The 20,256-nt window shown below is 36.5% G+C and overlaps 1 protein-coding gene across 3 annotated transcripts in view; it reads right to left on the bottom strand.

Annotated features, from left to right (window-relative positions):
- Positions 1–20,256, bottom strand: part of LOC142334075 (cationic amino acid transporter 3-like) — a 149,450-nt gene that overhangs the window by 59,966 nt on the left and 69,228 nt on the right. For 2 of the 3 annotated variants that reach the window (XM_075381748.1, XM_075381749.1), the window contains exon 2: positions 16,064–16,232. The exons of the other annotated variant lie outside the window; for it this stretch is intronic. In XM_075381748.1, coding sequence (XP_075237863.1) covers positions 16,064–16,177 — 114 coding nt within the window. In that variant the 5' untranslated portion in view covers positions 16,178–16,232. The remainder of the gene's footprint in view (positions 1–16,063; positions 16,233–20,256) is intronic. 3 annotated transcript variants of the gene reach the window in all.

Below are 20,256 nucleotides of genomic sequence, written 5' to 3'. Positions count from 1 at the left end.
AATAAGGAACCGGTTACCGGTCTACAGGTCTGCATATCATTAGTGAGAGTTTAATAAGTCCGGAAAAAAGCGACATGGCACACTAAGAAAGAAAGGATCAAAAACAGGGAAACGAAACGGCCTTCTTAAGAAAAGTTCAAGTTAAGAAAGAAACGGCCTTCTGTTCTCCTCTGGCGTTCGAACAGCTCGGATTTTAACGATCCTTAACCGATCCGGTAAGTGATTCGTTGCGGCATACGTTTTAGCCGATCGGTAGGTAAAAATTTCCTCTAAATATTTCCTCTCAGGTAAAAATGATCCCGTCACCCTACCGGGCGTTTACCTGTAATATCCGTGAAAATTCCTTCGTACAGATTTCTTTGTACATTTCGTGGACGTTCCGAAAGTAGACGGTTTCTTTAGTTGTTTTTTCCTTTTTTGGAGAAGAAAGGGCTTCGCCCGGACACCCGCTGAATCCGTAAGAATGTAAGAATATTTAGAGCGACAGAATTCGATTAGAACTGTAATTATAACCGAGAAGCCCGTCGTACAAAAAGCCAAAACAAATTAATATTAACCGATCGTCTTAGCAGCCGAATTAATAATTTCAATTGATTTCCTTATTATTATTTATTCTGCGTTTATTTATATCTTCGCATATTTAATATTTTATAATTAATTTCGATACATCGAGAGCACTCGGGTGGAAGGTTTTAACCACGGTTCCCATTCATTCATCCGAACAAATGCCGGGACAGTAGTTTCTTTCCTTATCTGCGGTTATGAAAAGAGCGTGTAAAATTTAATTTTCATTTTCATTACCTCTTTATCGACTTCTTTTCCGTAACCTAACGTTTAACTAAATATCGTAATTAAACGTATTTTACCTGAAACCCGACCGGTTTATATTTAACATAGCGGTAATTACGTTCCATTAAATATAATAAAATAGACTAATATCGTATTTTCATTCGAAACTGTTCTAGCGATATGAAACCACTCCGATCACGTCAAAGTAAAAGTTTTTAACTAAATTAAATGAACGTCTATCGGAAATAGTGTATACTTCGTAAAAAACGCATCGGTTAACGACTAAAGAAATAAGCACCATACGGAAAACCACATTATACTCTCTCACTCATTCACACACACGCGCGCGCACACAAAAAAGACTACATTATTAGGTTACCGTAACGTAGAATAGTTATTTACAGGGTAAAGGGTAAGGGTACCGCTCATCAAGCGGTAAAAAACCGATTTTCTAGAAAATCTGCGTATTTCCATCCGTTCAAATTTCCATCGGAAAATGCGGTTCGATTAACGTAAGCGTACGATTCTGCTCCAAACACTGACAGTCCACGGACGTTGATGTTCTACTTCCCTTAGCCACCGTGGATTTTGCACCGCCCAATAACCCAAATTGTCTGTTTACCTCTCCACGATTAGTAAAACCTGATTCGTCAGATTATAAAACATTAAGAAGAAAATGTCGATCTAGCTGTACTTTTTCGGCGTCCATCGACAAAATTATAGTCTTAATTAAGTAAAATACGGTACAGATGGAATTTCAGGCGTTTTAATATTTCCAGAACACCGGTTTTTGATATCCCGGAGTCACCGAAATTCTCGTTGAACTAAAATGAGGATCTACAATAACCGCCGCAGCCACCGCTATTTTACTGTTTTCTGCTGTTACAGTATTTTGACGGTTCCTATTTTTGGCCCCCGCACTTCCAACACCGCAAAATTGTTTTACAATTCTGTAGACGGAAACACGACTTGGAATATTTCTACCGGGGAATCGTAGAGCATACAAGGCTGCTGTCTGATCAACATTCGTCGTAAAGCAAAATGTTTTCTCTAATTGTAAATCGTTCCGTAATTTCTAATAATGAAAACTAATTAATTTAATATTTATTAATAGTCGGCGAGTAACAAAGAGACAAAAAAATTAATCGAAGGTGCTAATAATACGTTCGCTTACACAAATGTCATTTACAACTTGTACTTCACTTTTAGGCTATTTTAAAAAGTTCGCTGTTTACATGCTCAACTTCCTTTTCTTCATTATTGTTTGCTTCATTATCGATAGCGTTGATTGTTTTTTCTTTAAAATTTAACATCGGCTGGGCCAAATCTAATGAAACTAAAAACACCAATTTATAGGCCTACAGCGTTTTTGAAAATGAATAACTAAAAAACCATCTTTAAAATAAAGTCTGTATTAAATTTTTTTTTCAAGGAATTCGATTCCGCAATACAAAATATAGGTTCCTATTTAAAAAAATTAAGTCGACCTCAAAACAACCTTTATTTGACCTTATCAAGGACAACGTAGGTTGTAAACGTATTTCCCTCTTGAAACGGAACAATTTAATAGACAACATTTTTTCCTAAAACGTGTAGTTTTTGAGATATAAATGCGTCTCGATTTAAATGGACCGCCCGGAATAAGCGGAATCTATTCCTTCACAGAAAAAACCACAAGTTAATTTTTTTTTAGTCGAGGTAAAATTTAATTTTTTCTATTTCGAGGTTCCTGTTTAACAAGGGAACTCGTACTTTTGAAGTGAAAGCGATGTACATGTATTTTATTTATTTGTGTACATGTATAATTTATTATATGTAATCGATTGACATCAAAATTACATATAACTGTGTATTATGACGCCGTTATGCGATAGATTTTAAACGATTTTAAAACAGTTCTTTAGGCATTTTATTATTTGATAAAGATTAAATATAATATACTTTCTTATTAAGTATGTATTTTATTTCCTAAATAATACAAGAAATTTTAAGGTTCTCAATTCAGTATATGTGTGTGTGTGTGTCGGACATAAATTTAGATCAGAAGCTCCGATTTTAATTATCCTTTTTGTAAACGGTAGACTAGTTACTAGCGGTGGTCTCCTTCAGTTGATTAATTATTGAATTATTGTATTAGACCGATGGGAAGAAAGTAACGACCAATAAACTATCCTGTTTTGTTTTAAGAGAACATTCTGTTCTGTTATGAACAATCTCCTTTGTAGGCTTGCCCGTATTTTAACTTCGACGAAATTATAAAACTATGAAAGAGTAAATAAATATTTTTTTGAAATTGAACCGGCTCCAAATAATAAATAAATAAAATTGATTTTTTTTGTTAAAGCTGCACTGAAAAGAAACAATAACCTCTCCATCACGCCCACAAAACAATTTTTGAAACTTTTTCTTGAAATCGCCGACAAATTTTAATAAATTCCGAGTACATTAGATACATACTACGAAATTTGTTTGAATTTAGCGCCCCTTCAAAAAATAAGTTTCAAAGATTAAATTTAGGGCGTAGTGGAAAAATTATTTGTTCCTTTACAGAGCGATGATTTTTTTAAATTTATTTTATTTTACATAACCTTTCCGAAAACCGTATCGTAAATCGAACCGTACGAAGGTAAAACCGCGGTTCTGTGTTCAGGAACATCTTGGTCATTCGTAGGACTATTAACGTGCGATTATTATATCGGGATCGGTCTGCGGTCGGCGACTGATCGATTGTCCTGGAATGCGGATAAAACGGTATATGACTTTCGGATGTTGTAGATCAAAGTATTAACATTACGGAAAAGGTAAAGAAGCACGTTGAAAACTTTAAAAACTTCTGTGTACGTGTGTAATAGTAGGACGTGCACGTGAAGAAACGTTATTTTCCATAAATTAAGCAAAATATTTAAAACTAACACTGTAAAGACGATTTATAATGCTTAAATCCGATCTATATTGGATTACGGCATAATTTCTACGGAGGTGCGTACGATAATGCGATTAAGTCTCTAATAACCGCACAAAAGAGATTTTAGATCCTCTGTAAGGCAGAATGTTTGCCGCCTTTAACAGCGAAGGATTTGTTTGTGGTGAACAATCTCTGTTATTTTTATAACGAGTGTAATTCTTCTTTGTAGAATAAATAGCAAAATTAGAAATAAAGACTTAATCCTGCTGAAAGTCAGTAAATCTATTTTTCTTATAAAGGTAGTAGATATGTTGCCGTGAAACATCGCAATACGCTTCCAGAAATTTAAAGATTCTATTGTGCGATAGGAAAGCCCTGAAAAAAATATTTTATAGGGTACTTTACGAAGATTAATATTACGTATTGTTCTGTCGTTATAAAACTTATGAGAGCAAAACACATTTTTTTTTTTTTTTTTTATTATATTACCTCAGATGGTAATTTCAATGTTATATTATCTACTAGTTACTTTTAGCCGAACTTATGTGCAGATAAGAGGTTTATCTCTATAGAACTTAAACGCACGTCAATTTTTGTATATCTATATTATTACATAATACTCTATTATATAAAGAGAAACAGGGATTTTGTTTTTTTAGGAAACAAAAAACTACTCGAGCAATCGGAACCAGACTTTTACCCGGGTTCCTTGGCAAAATTGAGAGGGTTTTTAGATATATTTCATCTACAAAGATCTATCGAAAAAAATACAATTATATAGTAGTGGAGATTTGCCGGTTGAAGCGCAAACTTTAACGAAATAAATTAATTAACTGAGAACTGAGTCTCTGTCACTGTGCGAGGCGGGTTTAAACTGAACGATTCGAATCGATGGAATGAATAATATTATAAAAATAATAGAATTAAATTTACGTTAATAAATAAAAAGTTTTTTTTAATAATAATGGCTTCCCGGGTGGGGACTGCGTACGGGACTAGAGTGGTGAGGCGATGCGAGTAACTTGTACGAGGCTAGACCGATCATCGCCATCAACTGGTAACAAACGGGTTGTCCCTGGGGCGCTGTTTTGGGTGGTTCAATGAGGTGCACTTATAAAATCTCTGCAAAAAGTCGTCTGGTTTTCAAAATTAAAACGGGGTATTTCTAAGCAGGTCGAAGGCTAATTTTTGCATACATCAATATATATTCAATCTAACAGATCGTGGTTATATTCGTATTATCTCAGGGAACATTTTAAGCCATCAAACGAGGCCCTCCCTTGAAGGTTAAGATATTAAAAATATTCATTATTTCTTCGCCCCCAAGAAGGGTGAAGTTGTGAATTAAAGATATTCATTAACAAAAGATAGATCGACCCTTTTACTTCATTATTATATTTCTGCCACCACGGCAAAGAAATAAGTTACGAATTTTTCGTCGTGAAAGGTCCGAGTACTTTAGTTATCGTACTTCCCGTTATTCTATATTTTGTAATTTAGTTTCTTTTTCGGGTTTCTATAAAGCCTGAATGCCATAATTATTATTTATCAGTATTCTCACAACCGAGAGGATAACGTACAGTGCGGGGATCCAGGAGGTGGAGCCTTCTGGGTAGATGGGAATGGCTACCGAAGCAAGCTCTGCAGGTGTTCAAGGACCGGTCTACCTGGTAAAACGGGAATGACGAGCGAAGGGAACTCTGCGGCCATGGGGTAGGCCCCTTGGCCCTGAGGAGCCCCGGGATTCGTCTGCGCTGACCTGAGCCCTGAGGGTCCAGGTTCTGGCTAGACAGGCCGGCTAGTGTCTTGTGTAATTCTGTAAATTTATGTATTCCGATTTAAATAAAAAAATATCACTCTCTAAAAATTAACAAAATAATAATAAAATTCATTTCACCGACATTAAAGAGCGAAGTTGAAAACGATTATTGACTTTGCTAAATATAGAAATCGAATTATTTATTATAAATACGATTTCATTTAACCGTATCTCAACATATCGGCGAATTAAAATTTTGAGTCGCATCGGTTTTACGTTTGATCGAACTAAAAATTTTTAACCGATCAGATGAAAGCGAAAACATTTTACAGAATTCACCAGATATAAAAAAAGGTCATAGAAAAATCGATAAAAATAAATTCCGTCCTTTTTGATACTTCCGTCTGAAAATAAATTTCGTACTACATGATGCGGGTAGGATTAAAATTTATTGATTTTTTCCGATGCTTCTTTGAAGTCTCTACGATCAATAAATTAAAATAAAATTCCATTTCTTACTTATTCTAAGTTCTTTATTACGTAACCTACAACGCGGGATCTAGCCGAACGGTTTAGACTTCGATCCGAGCAAAATATTCCAGGTACGGGAAGTTGTTCCTCTAGGAATTATCCTAAACGTTCTGCGACGGCTTTTTAGTTTCTGGAAACATTTTATTACGTTGTATATAAAAATACTGTCGATCTATAATATACTTCTTCCATCCGATAAAAATCCCGCTCGATGGATTACGGACGATACGGGTGCTTTCAGGACGGAGATGATCGTAAATTTTTCACCGCGCAAGAATGTCGGTCGTGCACGGCCGGCGGTTCCTCCTCCAAGGACAAATAGTCTTTACACACTACCCGTCCCTTTTCATCATCCTCGATCCCTTCTTCGTCGTTTTCAGTTCCGGGTACAATCTGACCCCGCTAAGTCCTAAACGCCGAGGACGCCGGGACGCGTACGGACCGTCGTATTCTCGCTGCGATCCCCGTTAGGAGACCGCATTCGGACACTACGAGGACTCTTGCTTTCCGTCGGATGAAGGGGAGCCTCCTAATACGTGATGATAATAATATGCGAAGTACGGGATCGACGGTTCGGTTCTGAGACGAGGCGTCATTATTTTTTTCTGCGATATCGTTCAGGGACCGATAGAAACGATATATTTTTCCCATTATTAAAGTTATACGATCGAAACGCTGGAAGGAGCTACCTTTTAAATTCAGTAAGAAATACGTAAATAGTTTTTAATCGGTTTAGCGATATTTATATCGATCATTAAATACAAGGTCTACACGTAATCGACTCTACATCTGCCATTTATATCGTTAAAAAAACGAATGCAATCTCCGATCGGTGTAATGTAACACGGTAACATTTTTTAAATATAATTTCAAAACGGATGAAAATTATATTTCCAGAAGATTCTTTTTAGAACAAATTTTACAGTTCCTTTGTCAGACAGCCACCCGAAACTTAACGAATAAAGAACGGTATAAACTTCTCTGGAAACACAATTTACATGAATTTGAATTTACATGAAGCGATCCCGTGAATTTTTTAAATACATTGAAAATACTCTCGAGCAAGCGAGCAAGTCACGTCTACATAAACCGTGTACAGATTTTATCGTCGCTTAAATGTTTTCTGTCGAGACCTCAAGCTTTCTACTTCCTAGTGAATAAAATTCTAATGTAAGCACAGAAGACAGTCTTATTACGAAGCGAAATTTTGTAAACATATATCTACAAATCAAGAATAAATCCTCGTACCTGGAATTTTTAAATCTGAAAAAAATATTCGATAATGTAATCGGAATAAAATGTTTACAATTTTAAGAAAATTCGACTGAAGTACGGGGGAAAAAGACATATTAACGATCCAGCGATAAACTCCGATTCAGAAAGGAGCGACACAAAGATCTGTTATTCTGTCTCCGTTCTCTTTCCAAATCGTACATTAGAAGAATCGAAGACTAAATTTAAGAGCGGAGTAACCGTCCAAGGAGAAAACTTAAATCGTTGAGATTCACCGGCGACGTTTTACGTTTATCTAAAATCAGAAACGGATCGTTGGACAATTTAAACGGCACGAATTTTTTTTCAAACCGTTTTCAGTTTGGATATAAATAAGAGTAACATAAAGATAATGAAATTCGACAAACAGAAGGTTAACGAGAAATTAAACATTACCATATGAAAACAGGTAATAATAAAAGCGAAAGAATTTTGTTATTCAGGTAGTAAAATCGTAAAGGAAGAACGAAATAATGAAGACATGAAAAGCTAACTGACAACATCGAAGTAGTGGTTTCACGCAAAAAAATCTGCTAGTATCAAACGTAGTTCTAAAACCAAAAATAAATTTTTGAAAATATTTTCACGGATAGAGGCGCTGTAAACAGAAAGGAATAGGTAACAGAAGACTGAAATGCGGTGTTACAGAAGGATATTGAAAACTGTATCGGTAAAATTTGAAACCGAAAAAGAATGAAAAGAAATTTGCGGCAGAGTTTTGTAAAGGGAAAAATTAGATCGGCGGGCCGTGGATTAAGATACCCCAGGTTTTGTTAACACGAGTAATACGAGGCACATAGAAGGTAAAAACCGTAGAGAAAAACAAAGATTTAAATTAATAAAGTAAACGACCGAGAATGCCGGACATACGAAATAAGTCGAGTTTAAACCGAGAGTAGTAAGAAATGGAGAATAGCTCAAACCTAGGCCTAATCGACAGGCGATCGATACAGAAAGATGCTTCAAATTATGTAGACGGATACAATTCGAAAAGAAGAGGTCTTAAAACGCTTACGAGAAGAGAGATATTTCACGCAGAATCTCATAAAGAGACGAACTGGTTTGATAAGCCACGGTTTAAAACAACAGTTAATTTGGTGATAGGATGTACAGAGACATGTATATAAACCTATAGAAGAAGAAAAAGTTATTTATTTATAAAATAGAGAACCGTAAGGTGCAGTAAATAGTTTGAGGATAAAATATCTGCGAAAAGCATTAAAAGAACAGAAAGAAACGAAGAACATCAAACTAATATTAAAAAAAAAATTTATGAAATCTAGAAAGCTGAAATGCTGTGCGTATATATATATATATATATATATATATATATATATATATTTATTTATTTGTTTAAAAGGATATGTGAATGTGCGTATGCGATTTTATTAATATACATTTTTAAAAGATTAAATTATGTTTTTTATACTTAATTTCACTTTTACTATTATGCATTCTACGCTTTGAAAAACCACGAATGAATGAACAGCATTTGACAACGATCATTTCGCCTATGTAAGTAATAATAGAATTGATCAAAAGTATAAACTATTTAGCAAATATCAAAAATCAATCGATTTACCAGATTACCGACTAAAGAAAAGTCATTCAAGATTTAATCTCCGTGATAGCGCGCCAGTCGTTAACAAAAACGAAAAAACTTTTTATTAGTTTTAAAATAAAATATTATCCTTTAACGTTACTATTAACGAATGAATTTTATTTATCGAATTATTTGATCTAATTTATTAGTTTTGCTCGGATCAAATCAATAGACCGAAAAAGACTTAATCGATCGAAGGAGATTTAAGATATTATTTATAAAGATAATTATTACTCGTTCGATCGATTCCCGGCTGTTAAACGGTTAAATCTGAACGTTTTAGCGAATCGTTTAATGAAAATAGCGGGTCGGTTTCGTACCGAACGTTAAACTGAACTCAAAAAGCAGTAAACATAAATCGTAGCAGAATGTAGTTTCCACTGAAACTTTGTAGTCGCAGTTCGTAGTTCGCAGAATATCATTTTTTAGGAAAAGCTTGTCGTCTGTAGGTAAATCACCTTTTCAGGTCTTACACGATATTAATTCAATATAGTTTTTGAAAATATTAAATTATTTAAAAATTTAGAAAGGTTAAGGTACCAAAAGCGAAAGATCACGTTTAAATTCCTTTATTTTAAAACGGTAAGCGTTTATTTTTTACAAAGGTAAGTCGATTAAAAAGCGTAGTGACATTTTTAACCGATAACACTCTCTCCAGTGCTCTCTATTTTCTGTAAAACCGTATGAAGCGTTCATGTACGACGCACAATTTAGTGAAATATAGTAAACGGTTGTATTACCGTTTATGTAAGCTATTAAATAATTTTACGATCCGTTCTTATCGATCATTAGCTCGATTCTATTTTTCAGGGTTACCTTTTGAATTGTTACCGCATCTATGCCTAATTTAATATCGGCGGACGACAACAGTAGCAGCTCAGATGTCAGTTAGAACACAGTATACGTACGCACTAGTACAAGGGTCACTCCCGCTGCGCAGATGACCGCGCAGTTTTCTCACCGTAGCGGCGTTGCGGCCCCACCACTCTCAGGCTCCAATAAAAGAGCGTGCGCGAGAATGAATTTTTAATTCGTCGACGATCACCGTCTGAAGAAAACGAAGAAGAAGAAGAAGATGGAAGACAGAAGAAGTCCCCAGGCCGCCTCAACGTGGGTCTTCCCGGCGGATGCCAACATCCCCGCCGGAGCAGCAGGCCTGGCCGGCCAGCCGCTGGACGCGGACGCTACCTTCGCGCTCCAGCTCGCCGGGCTTCAATCGCCCTAGCCGGCGGACTCAGCAGCAGGAGCCGGCCCAGCGTGGAATCGCTCGGGGAGAACCCCCTCGGCCGCGACGGCCGAAGATGATCGACGCCGACCCGATACTGCGGAGCTCTGGAGGCCACCACCGTCACGCTGTAGCAGGGACCCGACTGCCGCTGAGGTGAAGCCCAGTCTGATTTCAAGGGACGAGCCGCAACTCCCCGACTTCGCCGGAGACCAGCTTCCGGACCCGACAGCTCTTCTCATATCAAACGCAAAAAAACAGCCTTTTCAAAGCTATCACAAGGTTATAAATTACGAGCCGTCCAAGCCATTCGACGAAAAAAAAGGCCCTTTTCAGGGCTACCGCAAAGTTATTAGTTACAACGAGCCGTCGAAGCTAATCGACGACAACAGCCCTTCTCAGGGCTACTACAAGGTTAAGTGCCACGTGCGTTGAACCCATTCGGCGATAATATAAAACATACTACTCAGTATTAACTTATAGGTATGTTATATCTCCTTCTTACGCATACATACATACCCCACCGAAAAGGTATGTTAAACAGCTCTAATAGTTGCAGGTGACCTGATACGAGTCTCAAGTCAATCTGTAAGTGACACGGCGGTTTTCAAGAATAAAAATAAGCTTACAGTTTCAAGTTAACTATGAAAAATCAGAAATGAAGTCGCCTTCTTCACCGGGCCAAATTCAATAATATCTTCACTCCGTTCACCGCCAGAAATGATTATATTTTAGCGTAATTACTATAATAGAAAACGAAATAAACTAGCGTCATTTGTACATCGGTCGCTTTACACGCATTTTAGTTGTAACAAAGACAGCGAAAGGGAGCGTAAAAAAACAAATTAATGTACTTCGTATTTTTAAGGACTAGTTACATAAACTAAGGCAGTGTTTCTAAACCTGTGGGCTGTGCCTCCCTAGGGGATCGTGATGACAATAAATGGGGGGGTGCGAGCATATCGAAAAGAAAATATTTAAAGAATTTATTAATTTACAGAAAGGAAAGCAAAAATAATAAATTCTGACATAACAAATAATAAAATACACATTTATACCGATATAATAAACTTATTAATATGACTGTATCGGTACTACACGATGTATTTAATAATTAAATTATGTATACTAAATTAAAAATAAGTTTATTAATTATTAGTGACTCCCTTGAACCTGTCTTGCAGAGCAAAGTTTTTCGAAGAAAGATTTAATATTAATAATAAATAGACTCTGAGTTGTTTTGCTATATTTAGTCGAGATCTATATTTTGTCTTGAAAACAGCCACCGCAGAAAATTCGGTTTCGCAAAGGTAGGATGTTGAAAATTGTAATAGAATACGAAATACTCTTGTTTTCAGGGCAGAAAGCTCATCATCCACCCCTGCCCGAAATTCGAAGAGCGATTTATTACTAAATTGTCTTTTGATTTCGCTAATTGGTGTCCGCGCTACCGAGAGGTGTAGTACTCTACACCGCCGAGAGGTGTGAGTACTGCCTTGCCGAGGACGGCCTGATTCAATGTGATGAAGAGTAAATGTCACGCGGGACTCTGTGACGTAACTGAGGCGGAGAAAGAGGTCTGTCCTCGACTCCCTGGTAGACCAGACCGGAGTACACGAGTAAAGATGACGTTAAAGTTAGAATCAATAGTAATAAACATAAATGCGGGCAGTCGGTCTAAATTCCGTTGTTGCGTACAACATATTTAGCGCTATGAATTTAGTACTGAACAAACTCGTTAGCGTTATGGTGAAAAATTTACAATCGCAAGAGCTAATTCTTAAAAACGGACTAGGCGCGGAATTCGCGTTTCCGTGGACTGGGTTAGCTAGTTCTGAGGGCAACGATGTAGGACAGAAGAAAGATCTCCGAAAGAAGCCTGCAGTGAAAGCTAAGGCGAACCTAAAGATCACTAATGTAAACGTCTACCTACATCGGTGGCATTCCAACTGACGCCTGGCTGATGACTGTGATATGTAATCAGTTAGAGGGTCAAAAGACGACCTCCGTTAAAACCCAACAGGGCTAGGAACGGGGAGGGTGTGGCGACCGGAGTCGTCACAAGGTGGATGTCTTTCCCTATGGGGGTTGGGATGTACTGTACCCACGTCTTTACAAAGTGCAGAAAAGATTCTTGATTTTAAGGGTATCATTTTTATAAATTTAATACGGTTACAACCGTCGTTAGTACAATATTCAGATCAGGACTTATTTCTTTGGAAACTAGAGCTTCTCTGTGAATCGTGCAATGTGTCCAGACTCACTGTGAAGAATTCTGTTTCACAAATTCCTGTATACTTTGGAATCTTCCACACATTGTACGAGCACCATCGGTGCATATTCCGAAACAATTTTTGCGCTCTATGTTTGCTTCGTTTATAAAATTATTTAAGATAGCAAATATTGCGAGCGCTGTTGGTTTGAGTTCTATCGGTTTGCAGAAAAGCGGTTCTTCTACTGCTAACATACCATCACAAAATCGAACACATGCAATGAAATAAGCATCTTTATTGCTACCTGTTGCCTCGTCAAACCGAATCGAAAATAATTTGTCACGCAACTTCCCGAAAAGCTGATGCTGTACATCTTCAGCTTTATCGCCATTTCGACGGGCAACAGTATCATTTGATAGAGGGTATGGACTGCAATTGTTTGGCAAAATTATGTCCAAACATAGTTTCTACAATTTCAATTGCGGCTGGCAAAATAAGCTCTTCACTAATGGTGTGAGGCTATTTACATTTGGCTATTTTGTATGAAACTTTGTAAGAGTCGAGTAAAGCTTTTTCAATCGCAGACAAAGTCGTCTTTTAAAATGATGTTTCCTTTTCGTACGATTTTAATTTTAATAATTCTCAGGGTTTGTTAACGTACTCGCTATGAAGCGTTTCCAAATGTCGTTTAAGTTTATCGGGTTTCATGCTATCTGCTGCCAAAACCTTTGAGCAAATGACACACAGGGGTCTTTCTTCATTTATTTCAGAACCGATAAACCCAAAATTTAAATATACTCGAGAATACTTTTTCGATATCATTTTCGATACCACGCTTATCTATGCGCTTGTCGATGCTTCACTATCGTCTAATGCTCGCTTACGCCCGCTTAAAAATTTATCCGTGATTCTGTATAAATCTACTGCCGTGAATATTTAATACCGTGAATCGCAATCGCACCCAAATTACGACACACACATTCACGATAGATTCGATAGCGATAGAAGGATCGACTCGACTGAAACCGGCAAGAATTGAACGCGGTGCAGCATTTATACACGTTTGTGCAGATGTTCCAAAACGTTAGAGACAAACCGGAACTTCTCGCTGAATGTACGATATGGTGGACGTAAGAGAGAGAGAGAGAGCAATAGAAAGGCATCGATTCTGATTTTATTAATGCAGCGGGTCGGTGTTGCCAAACATCAATAAATTTGCTTATTCTTGGTAATTTGGAAGGTTAGTAATTAAGGTCGTAGTGTAGCTTTAATGTCGAAATACTCAAAATACATTATTATCGTAATCATTGTTATTGTATGAGAGTTGGGACGCGATGAAAATTACGATTGAAAATCGGGTCGCAAATACTGAAAAGTTGAGAAACGCTGCACTAAGGGATACGTATAACTTTTAAAACTACACGTGTAACTTTTAAACGATGCAAATTCTTAACCTACAACACCTCTCCAGCGTTCTCTACGTTTTGTAAAACGGTGGGAAGCGTTCAAAAGATGAAATCGGCTAATAATCGAACGGAAATCTTTTTTATATTAGAGAGGTTTTCATCCGATAAACCGAACAAAAAATACACTTGAAACAACACAATCGTTTCATTTTTAAGCTGTTGCATGACGTACACGTACACATTGCATACATAATTATAGCTGCGGTTAAACGAATTGTGGCGCACGCATAGTCGACCTCGAGCGAACAGGAGGAAACGAGTTGCACGGTTTTAATTTCGAATGGGATGAAGAGTTGGCAACCGTGAAAACATCGCAGCTGTTGTAATCAGCAGCTTCTATGACCGCGACAAGGTGAATCGTAGTCGCATTAAAGCAGGTCCGTTACGTCAGTAACCGTCCGTAAATGAATGGTGTGCGGTAGTACTTTAGCAGAGAACACTTTATTATATGTTACCGGTTTATTATACTAACTCCTATGTAAACGGTAAATTAATCGCGCCCATAAAATAGACTGTAAATTTTATTTATTATTTTATTACGCGTAAAAGAAAAGTAGTCCTTTAAAAAGCCTGTTATTTTTTGAAGAATGAAGCTGTAACGGTCTCTCTGTAATATGCGAACAAAAGGATAATTTCTTTAACGCTTAAACGAATCGTCTAAAAATAATTTAAAAACGCGTGCGACTAGTAGGTTTGAGAACGATAGACCTCGATTATATCTAAATTGAATTTAACAAATTAAATCGGTTTAACGAAGAGAAGATAAAAATACTTACAAACGGAATTGTCGATCGTAACCGATAGAGGAAGGTTTAGTCGGTGCCTAAAATATACTTATTAAGTTATTAGCTTTATCATAAAGACCGGTAAGTAATATTGAAAAAACGGACTCTGTCGTGTAGCATTCTCTATTATTATAATATCGCTCGAGTAACAACGAAACCAAAACAAACGACGTCACGCGCTCTAGATGAAAGTACAGACTTACACAAGTAGCATCCGTCGATTTTGCTTTCTGTAAGAGTATGTTCGTAACAGAACAGCCTTTTATTTTAATCGAATGAAAGGATGAATTTTAGCTCGCGGGATGAATTTCAGCGGGTTCATCGTACCTATATGCGTCAGCATATTTGACAAGGAAAAAAGCTACGGCAAACCGCTTCGCTCGTTATTTTCTCCTACGTAAGCGCGGAATGAGAACTCGTTAATCTTGGAAAAATGAATATGCGTTAACGGGAGGGAACTGTGTCTCGCGTTAAGATGGACTCCGAACGTCAAGGTACGGCACACGGTTTGATTTTAATACGGTGACCGGGAGCCGGATTATAATTTCGATTTGTTCGGTTCGAATACCGACGAATTTAACCGTTAAAAATTTAACTAAGATCGTGGACGGAACGATGGATTTATTACCCGGCGATAAGAATCTATCTATTTCGCGATAAGAATTTCGAGATCGAGTCCTCTCAGGAAATTCGATTTGTTCATCCTATATTAAATTAATACGTACGGATCACTATTCGTCTCGGACAGACTAATCCCTGAATTGTTTTATTTCAAAGTTTTATCCGAACACCAATGAACCCCTAACGGACCGAGGTAAAGGAAAGCACATTTTCTTTGATATCTTAAGCGGGTAGAGCGTCGGGTCTTGGTAAAAGAGAAGAGTACTTCCGGTTATAATTTTTTATTTATTACCACGGTGAAAATTTTCCCTTTTACCGATAAAAAAAAAATCCATAAATAAAGTCCTTCTAAATATTATCTTGTATTTCTTTAAATTATTTTCAAATAAATCGCAAAAATGAACAGAAAAGTTCATTCGTTACAAATTTAACATTTCCTTTTCGGTTAAAAGTTTAATGAATTTTAACTCTGATCCAAAACTGCGCTTTATTATTATTATTTTTTTTTATACTTACACATCAAAAGCAAATACCTTAACGCTCTATTTTTTGTTAAGGTAACTTTTTTCTGTTATTCTTCCTTTGATCCCTTTTATTTATTATGTCTGAGAATAGTCGAATAGAGATGCGAAAGATTTTGATAAAAGCTCTTTTTTTACGAAAGACAAATATATCGTAAAAAAAGAAGGTTTTATAGAAAATGTTTGGACGACGTCTCGATTTTAATATATATATCAAATCGTTATACCGAAAGCTAAAAGGTCGGTTCTTGGAAAGAAAGAAAGAGATGGAAAGATAAGAGTGGAAAAAGGGTGCAGCAAGGACGATCAAAGACGCTTTAAAAATTAGGGGGAAAAATACCATGAACCGGTAAAAAAATGAAAACCTACTTACCTTGCCGTCGATTAAGGTGGTACATTCTTTGCAATTTTTATTACCCTTATTATATCTGTTGCATTTGTTTGTTTTGGGGATAAGAGGTCGTCCCTCAGGGTGGACGTCATACATATCATTAATCCGGTGCTGTTTTATAGATTAATGCTTTATTTATTAATCTTATTACCTGCAACAACAAAAAATGACCATCGAAATCAACAACTTTCTAATAGCCTTTAAAAAACAAAACTTTCTAATAAACTAAAAAAAAAATGTCTCGCTCATATATACGGCGTTTTTCGACCCTTTAAAGTATTTTGCTATCCGTCGAGAGTAACTCTTACTCCGAAGGCTATTTCGATTCTTGAGCAGATCGCAGTGTTCCTTCGAACCGTGCTCAAATCGCAAATCGAACTCATAGGTCGTACAAAAATATCACACGATACCCCGACACCATACATTTGCTCAAAAATGTTGAGAGTCTTCTAACAATTAAAACTAAAACCAAACTAAAACTGAAACCCTTTTTCTCTATATCTAGAAAGAAAATAGGTGTAAAACAAATCGGTATAGATACGATTCCCGAAAAAGGCGACTCTTCGCTAACAATGCTCTTTAAGCTTGTCGGGCTTATCTCGTCGTTGATAAAATCGTTATTACGATCCGGTCGACGGAGGCTATTCCATCTGTATGAACTCCAACGCCGTAAAACGGTTAGAGACAAACGACGAAAACCGAAGGAATCTGACACTATAATGCGTACTCGGCGAATAAATAGCAAAAGATATTTCCGGCAGAAGATATCAAATCTCCATTCAAAATTTCAGAAAGGTTTTCCGACAAAATCTTAACCGAAGTTTAATTTTCGTTTCGTCGATAATTTTGGTTAAACGCATCGTTCCGGAAGAGGAATTCCAAAGCTACTTCAGATAAGAGTGAGGCGAGTCGAAAAATATTTTTATTTTGTACAAAAAGGTATAAAATAGATATATTTAGCCGGTTTTTCAGTTTTTTATTTTTTTTATCGCTTATTTCAAGTTAAAATTTACTCGTAGTTTAATGATGAAAGGCAGATAAATTATAATAGGTAAAAATTCCCATATTCTACCCGAAATAGAACTCTGACGGTTAAATTCAAGACGTCATCCGTTAAATGTGTAGCGCGTAAAGAAGCAGAAACGGTGTAGCGATCTAATCGGCTTCGGTATCGCATGAAACGCATGACGTCGGAAAAAGTAATATAGGATGGTATTGTGAGCGATGTCGGTCGAATGTTTCCGGGCGAGAGCGAAGCCCAAACGGCTGATGTAAGCGGCGGTAAAATAGAACAGATAACAGCGATCGATTTGAAGACAAGTCGGATGGATTTTGATTCACTTTAACCCTCCTTTTAGTCTCCGCTTTTAACTTTCACAGTAGCGTAAACGCGGTAGTAACTTCAGTTACTTTATATTACAGATACCAAACATTCAAAAACGGAGAAATTCGTTCTTTCCGTTGAAGAAAGAACGAATTTCTCCGTTTTTTACGGAGAAATTTTCAATTATCTTCTTTCCCGGATAAATATTTTTCACGGCGCTAATATGAGTTCTCTTTCAAAGAAAACCGGAAATATTATTCTGAAGAAACGATTCTCCAGGAATTAAAACGATCAGAGGATTTCATTTTTCAATATCTTTACTACTTTCAAGACGCGTGAACTAAAACCGGCCGTATAACCAGAACGTCAAAAAAAGAAGTCGGTAGATACGGTTTTATATAACGGCAAACAAGATAAGTTAAATTTCTCCTTAAACGTAATGTTTTTCTTCTTTAAAATAAATATCGGAAAAAAAAACAAAAATATTGTTTTAAAATAAATATTGCCGGCCTCCGTGGCGAGAGTGGTAGGGTCTCCGCCTTTCAAACGGAGGTTCCAGGTTCGAATCCCGGTCAGGCATGCCATTTTCACACACGCTACAAATCGTCCATCTCATCCTCTGAGGCAATATCTAACGGTGGTCCCGGAAGTTAAACAAACAAAAAATTAATTATGGAAAATGAAACGATTAACAATAAAGGATCCTACAGTTAGGTTACGCTTAAAAGATAACCGGAGAATAAAGAAAGAAACCGATTAAAAAAAAATCACTTATCGACAACGATGTATAATTAAATACGGCACGGAAATCATTTAGTTTCTTAATATTTTTGTCGGGTATTTTTTTTTATAGTCGCGTATTAACATAAATAAAAGCCGGTTAGACAGTTTCCAACAAAATAGGAAAAAACTAATCTCCGCATATGAACAAAAACAGATTATGAAATTATATTTTGGTGTAATTTCCTCATCCGAATACAAGGAAAAGTTAAGATAAAATTCGACGAACGAATAAATTGCACGGATTATAACGTATATATTACACGTGACGTGACAAGCAACTCAAGAAAGAACACGTTGTAAGTAGAGGTTGACATAATTAATTACTAGTAAAAAAATAATCGTTCTGTTTAAAAAGTTACCTTATTTTTTCCTTTTAAAACTAATTTTGAAAACTATTGTTAAAAGTTATAATAAAATTAATAATTTGATTTTACCTCCTAATTATTTTTTTCAGTCGTTATAGTTTAAACTTTAAAGAATAAAACAATAATGTGAAATTACTATTAAAAATTAAAACGTGATTTATAATAAAACGCAAATCGAAAGATTTTCAATGATTTATTCGAATACACCCGTAACAAAACTAATTTATAATCGACAAAATAATTTTATTTCTTAAATTGCAACGTTTTACTTTTCTTTTTTTTAAATTAAATAATTTAATATTTTTAGTTTATTTAGCGGTTAAACTCATTATAGCAAAAACAGCTGATTTTCGAAATCGAAATTTTTAAGGTTCGACTCCTTGAAAAGGCAATCGGTTTGAATGCTATACCGTGGATACCATTGTTCTTTGGCGATCGGGTTTCAGTTAACCGCACGTCTCAGAAGCGGTCAACCCGAGTCTGTTCCAGACTACATATTTACCGGTACATTTACTGCATTATACTGCAGTTACGTCATGACTGACAAGTCGCCAGCAATAATTACACACATGCGCGAGCGCGCGCGCACACACACACACACACACACATCCAGACCCCGTCGGTAGATGAAAAAACCGGTTTGAAAAAATATAGGTATATATAATTTAACTTTTCACAAGGAAAATTTTTCGATTTGTAATCCTAAAATCAGAGATCGAATAAAAATTATCTTTATCCGCAAAATAAGACTTTATTTTTCGCCAGACATATGAAATCGCAACCGATAGATATTTTAAATAATCGAGAAAGCGATTTAATAATCTGTTAATATAATAACAGATGTCAATTTTATTTTATAAATCTGTACGCTTCCTTATTGACGGCCCAGTCAAAAAGTATTACCCCGCAGTACAACTGCCAGAATGAGCACACCGTACACCGATTTTCTCATCGTGCGGTAAAAAGATCGAACATCCGGCGAGGATTTTAATCGTCCGATCGATAAGCGATACGGTCTAAAATTTAGATCGTTAAGAATCGTAAGGCAGGGTGCGTTTTTTTACACCGCTTTTTCGTAATAATTTCCCGTTAGATTTTTTGGAGCGGCAGAAATGTTTCTTTGAATACGGGCTATAGTTTCTGGAGTCCTAACGGAAGGCGCCTACTTCGTTTTGCGTTTAAACCGTTTTGGCGTTTACGCCGTGTTTTAACCGAACGGTGTACGCTACACTTTTCTCGGATACTGCCGTTCGGAAATTGTTCCGCGAATACGTCACCCTTTCTTGAAAGAATCCAGAAGGCACATGTTTCCGCTATACCGACTGTATAAAACACAGATACTAAAAACGTAACCGTATTGCTCCAAAGCACGAATGGTTTACGGTCGACAAGAATAATATAAAATACACGGCCAACACTGGTGCTAATAGTAACGGCATTAAAGTGACGCTAGATAACCGCACTTCTGGCCAACTCGGTTCGGTATTAGGTTGCTCATCAGATACCTCTCTACTACTCCCCACAATACCCCTCTTTAATCGCAAATTATATACAGATTTAAAAGGCGCGTAAGCATTGTTTAATAGTTGTAAAATTAATATTAAAGTCGTACTTATTTTTAAGGAAAGGGATAATACACTATTTGTAGCTTTACACTTTGTACGGTGTTTGTTATTGCTGTGCTATAAGACGAATTAGAGGCG

The sequence above is a fragment of the Lycorma delicatula genome, chromosome 13, assembly GCF_047948215.1.
Source record: "Lycorma delicatula isolate Av1 chromosome 13, ASM4794821v1, whole genome shotgun sequence".
NCBI classification, from domain to species: domain Eukaryota; kingdom Metazoa; phylum Arthropoda; class Insecta; order Hemiptera; family Fulgoridae; genus Lycorma; species Lycorma delicatula.
The sequence above is the reverse complement of the archived record's forward strand: the minus strand, read 5'-3'. Positions and strand labels throughout refer to the sequence as shown.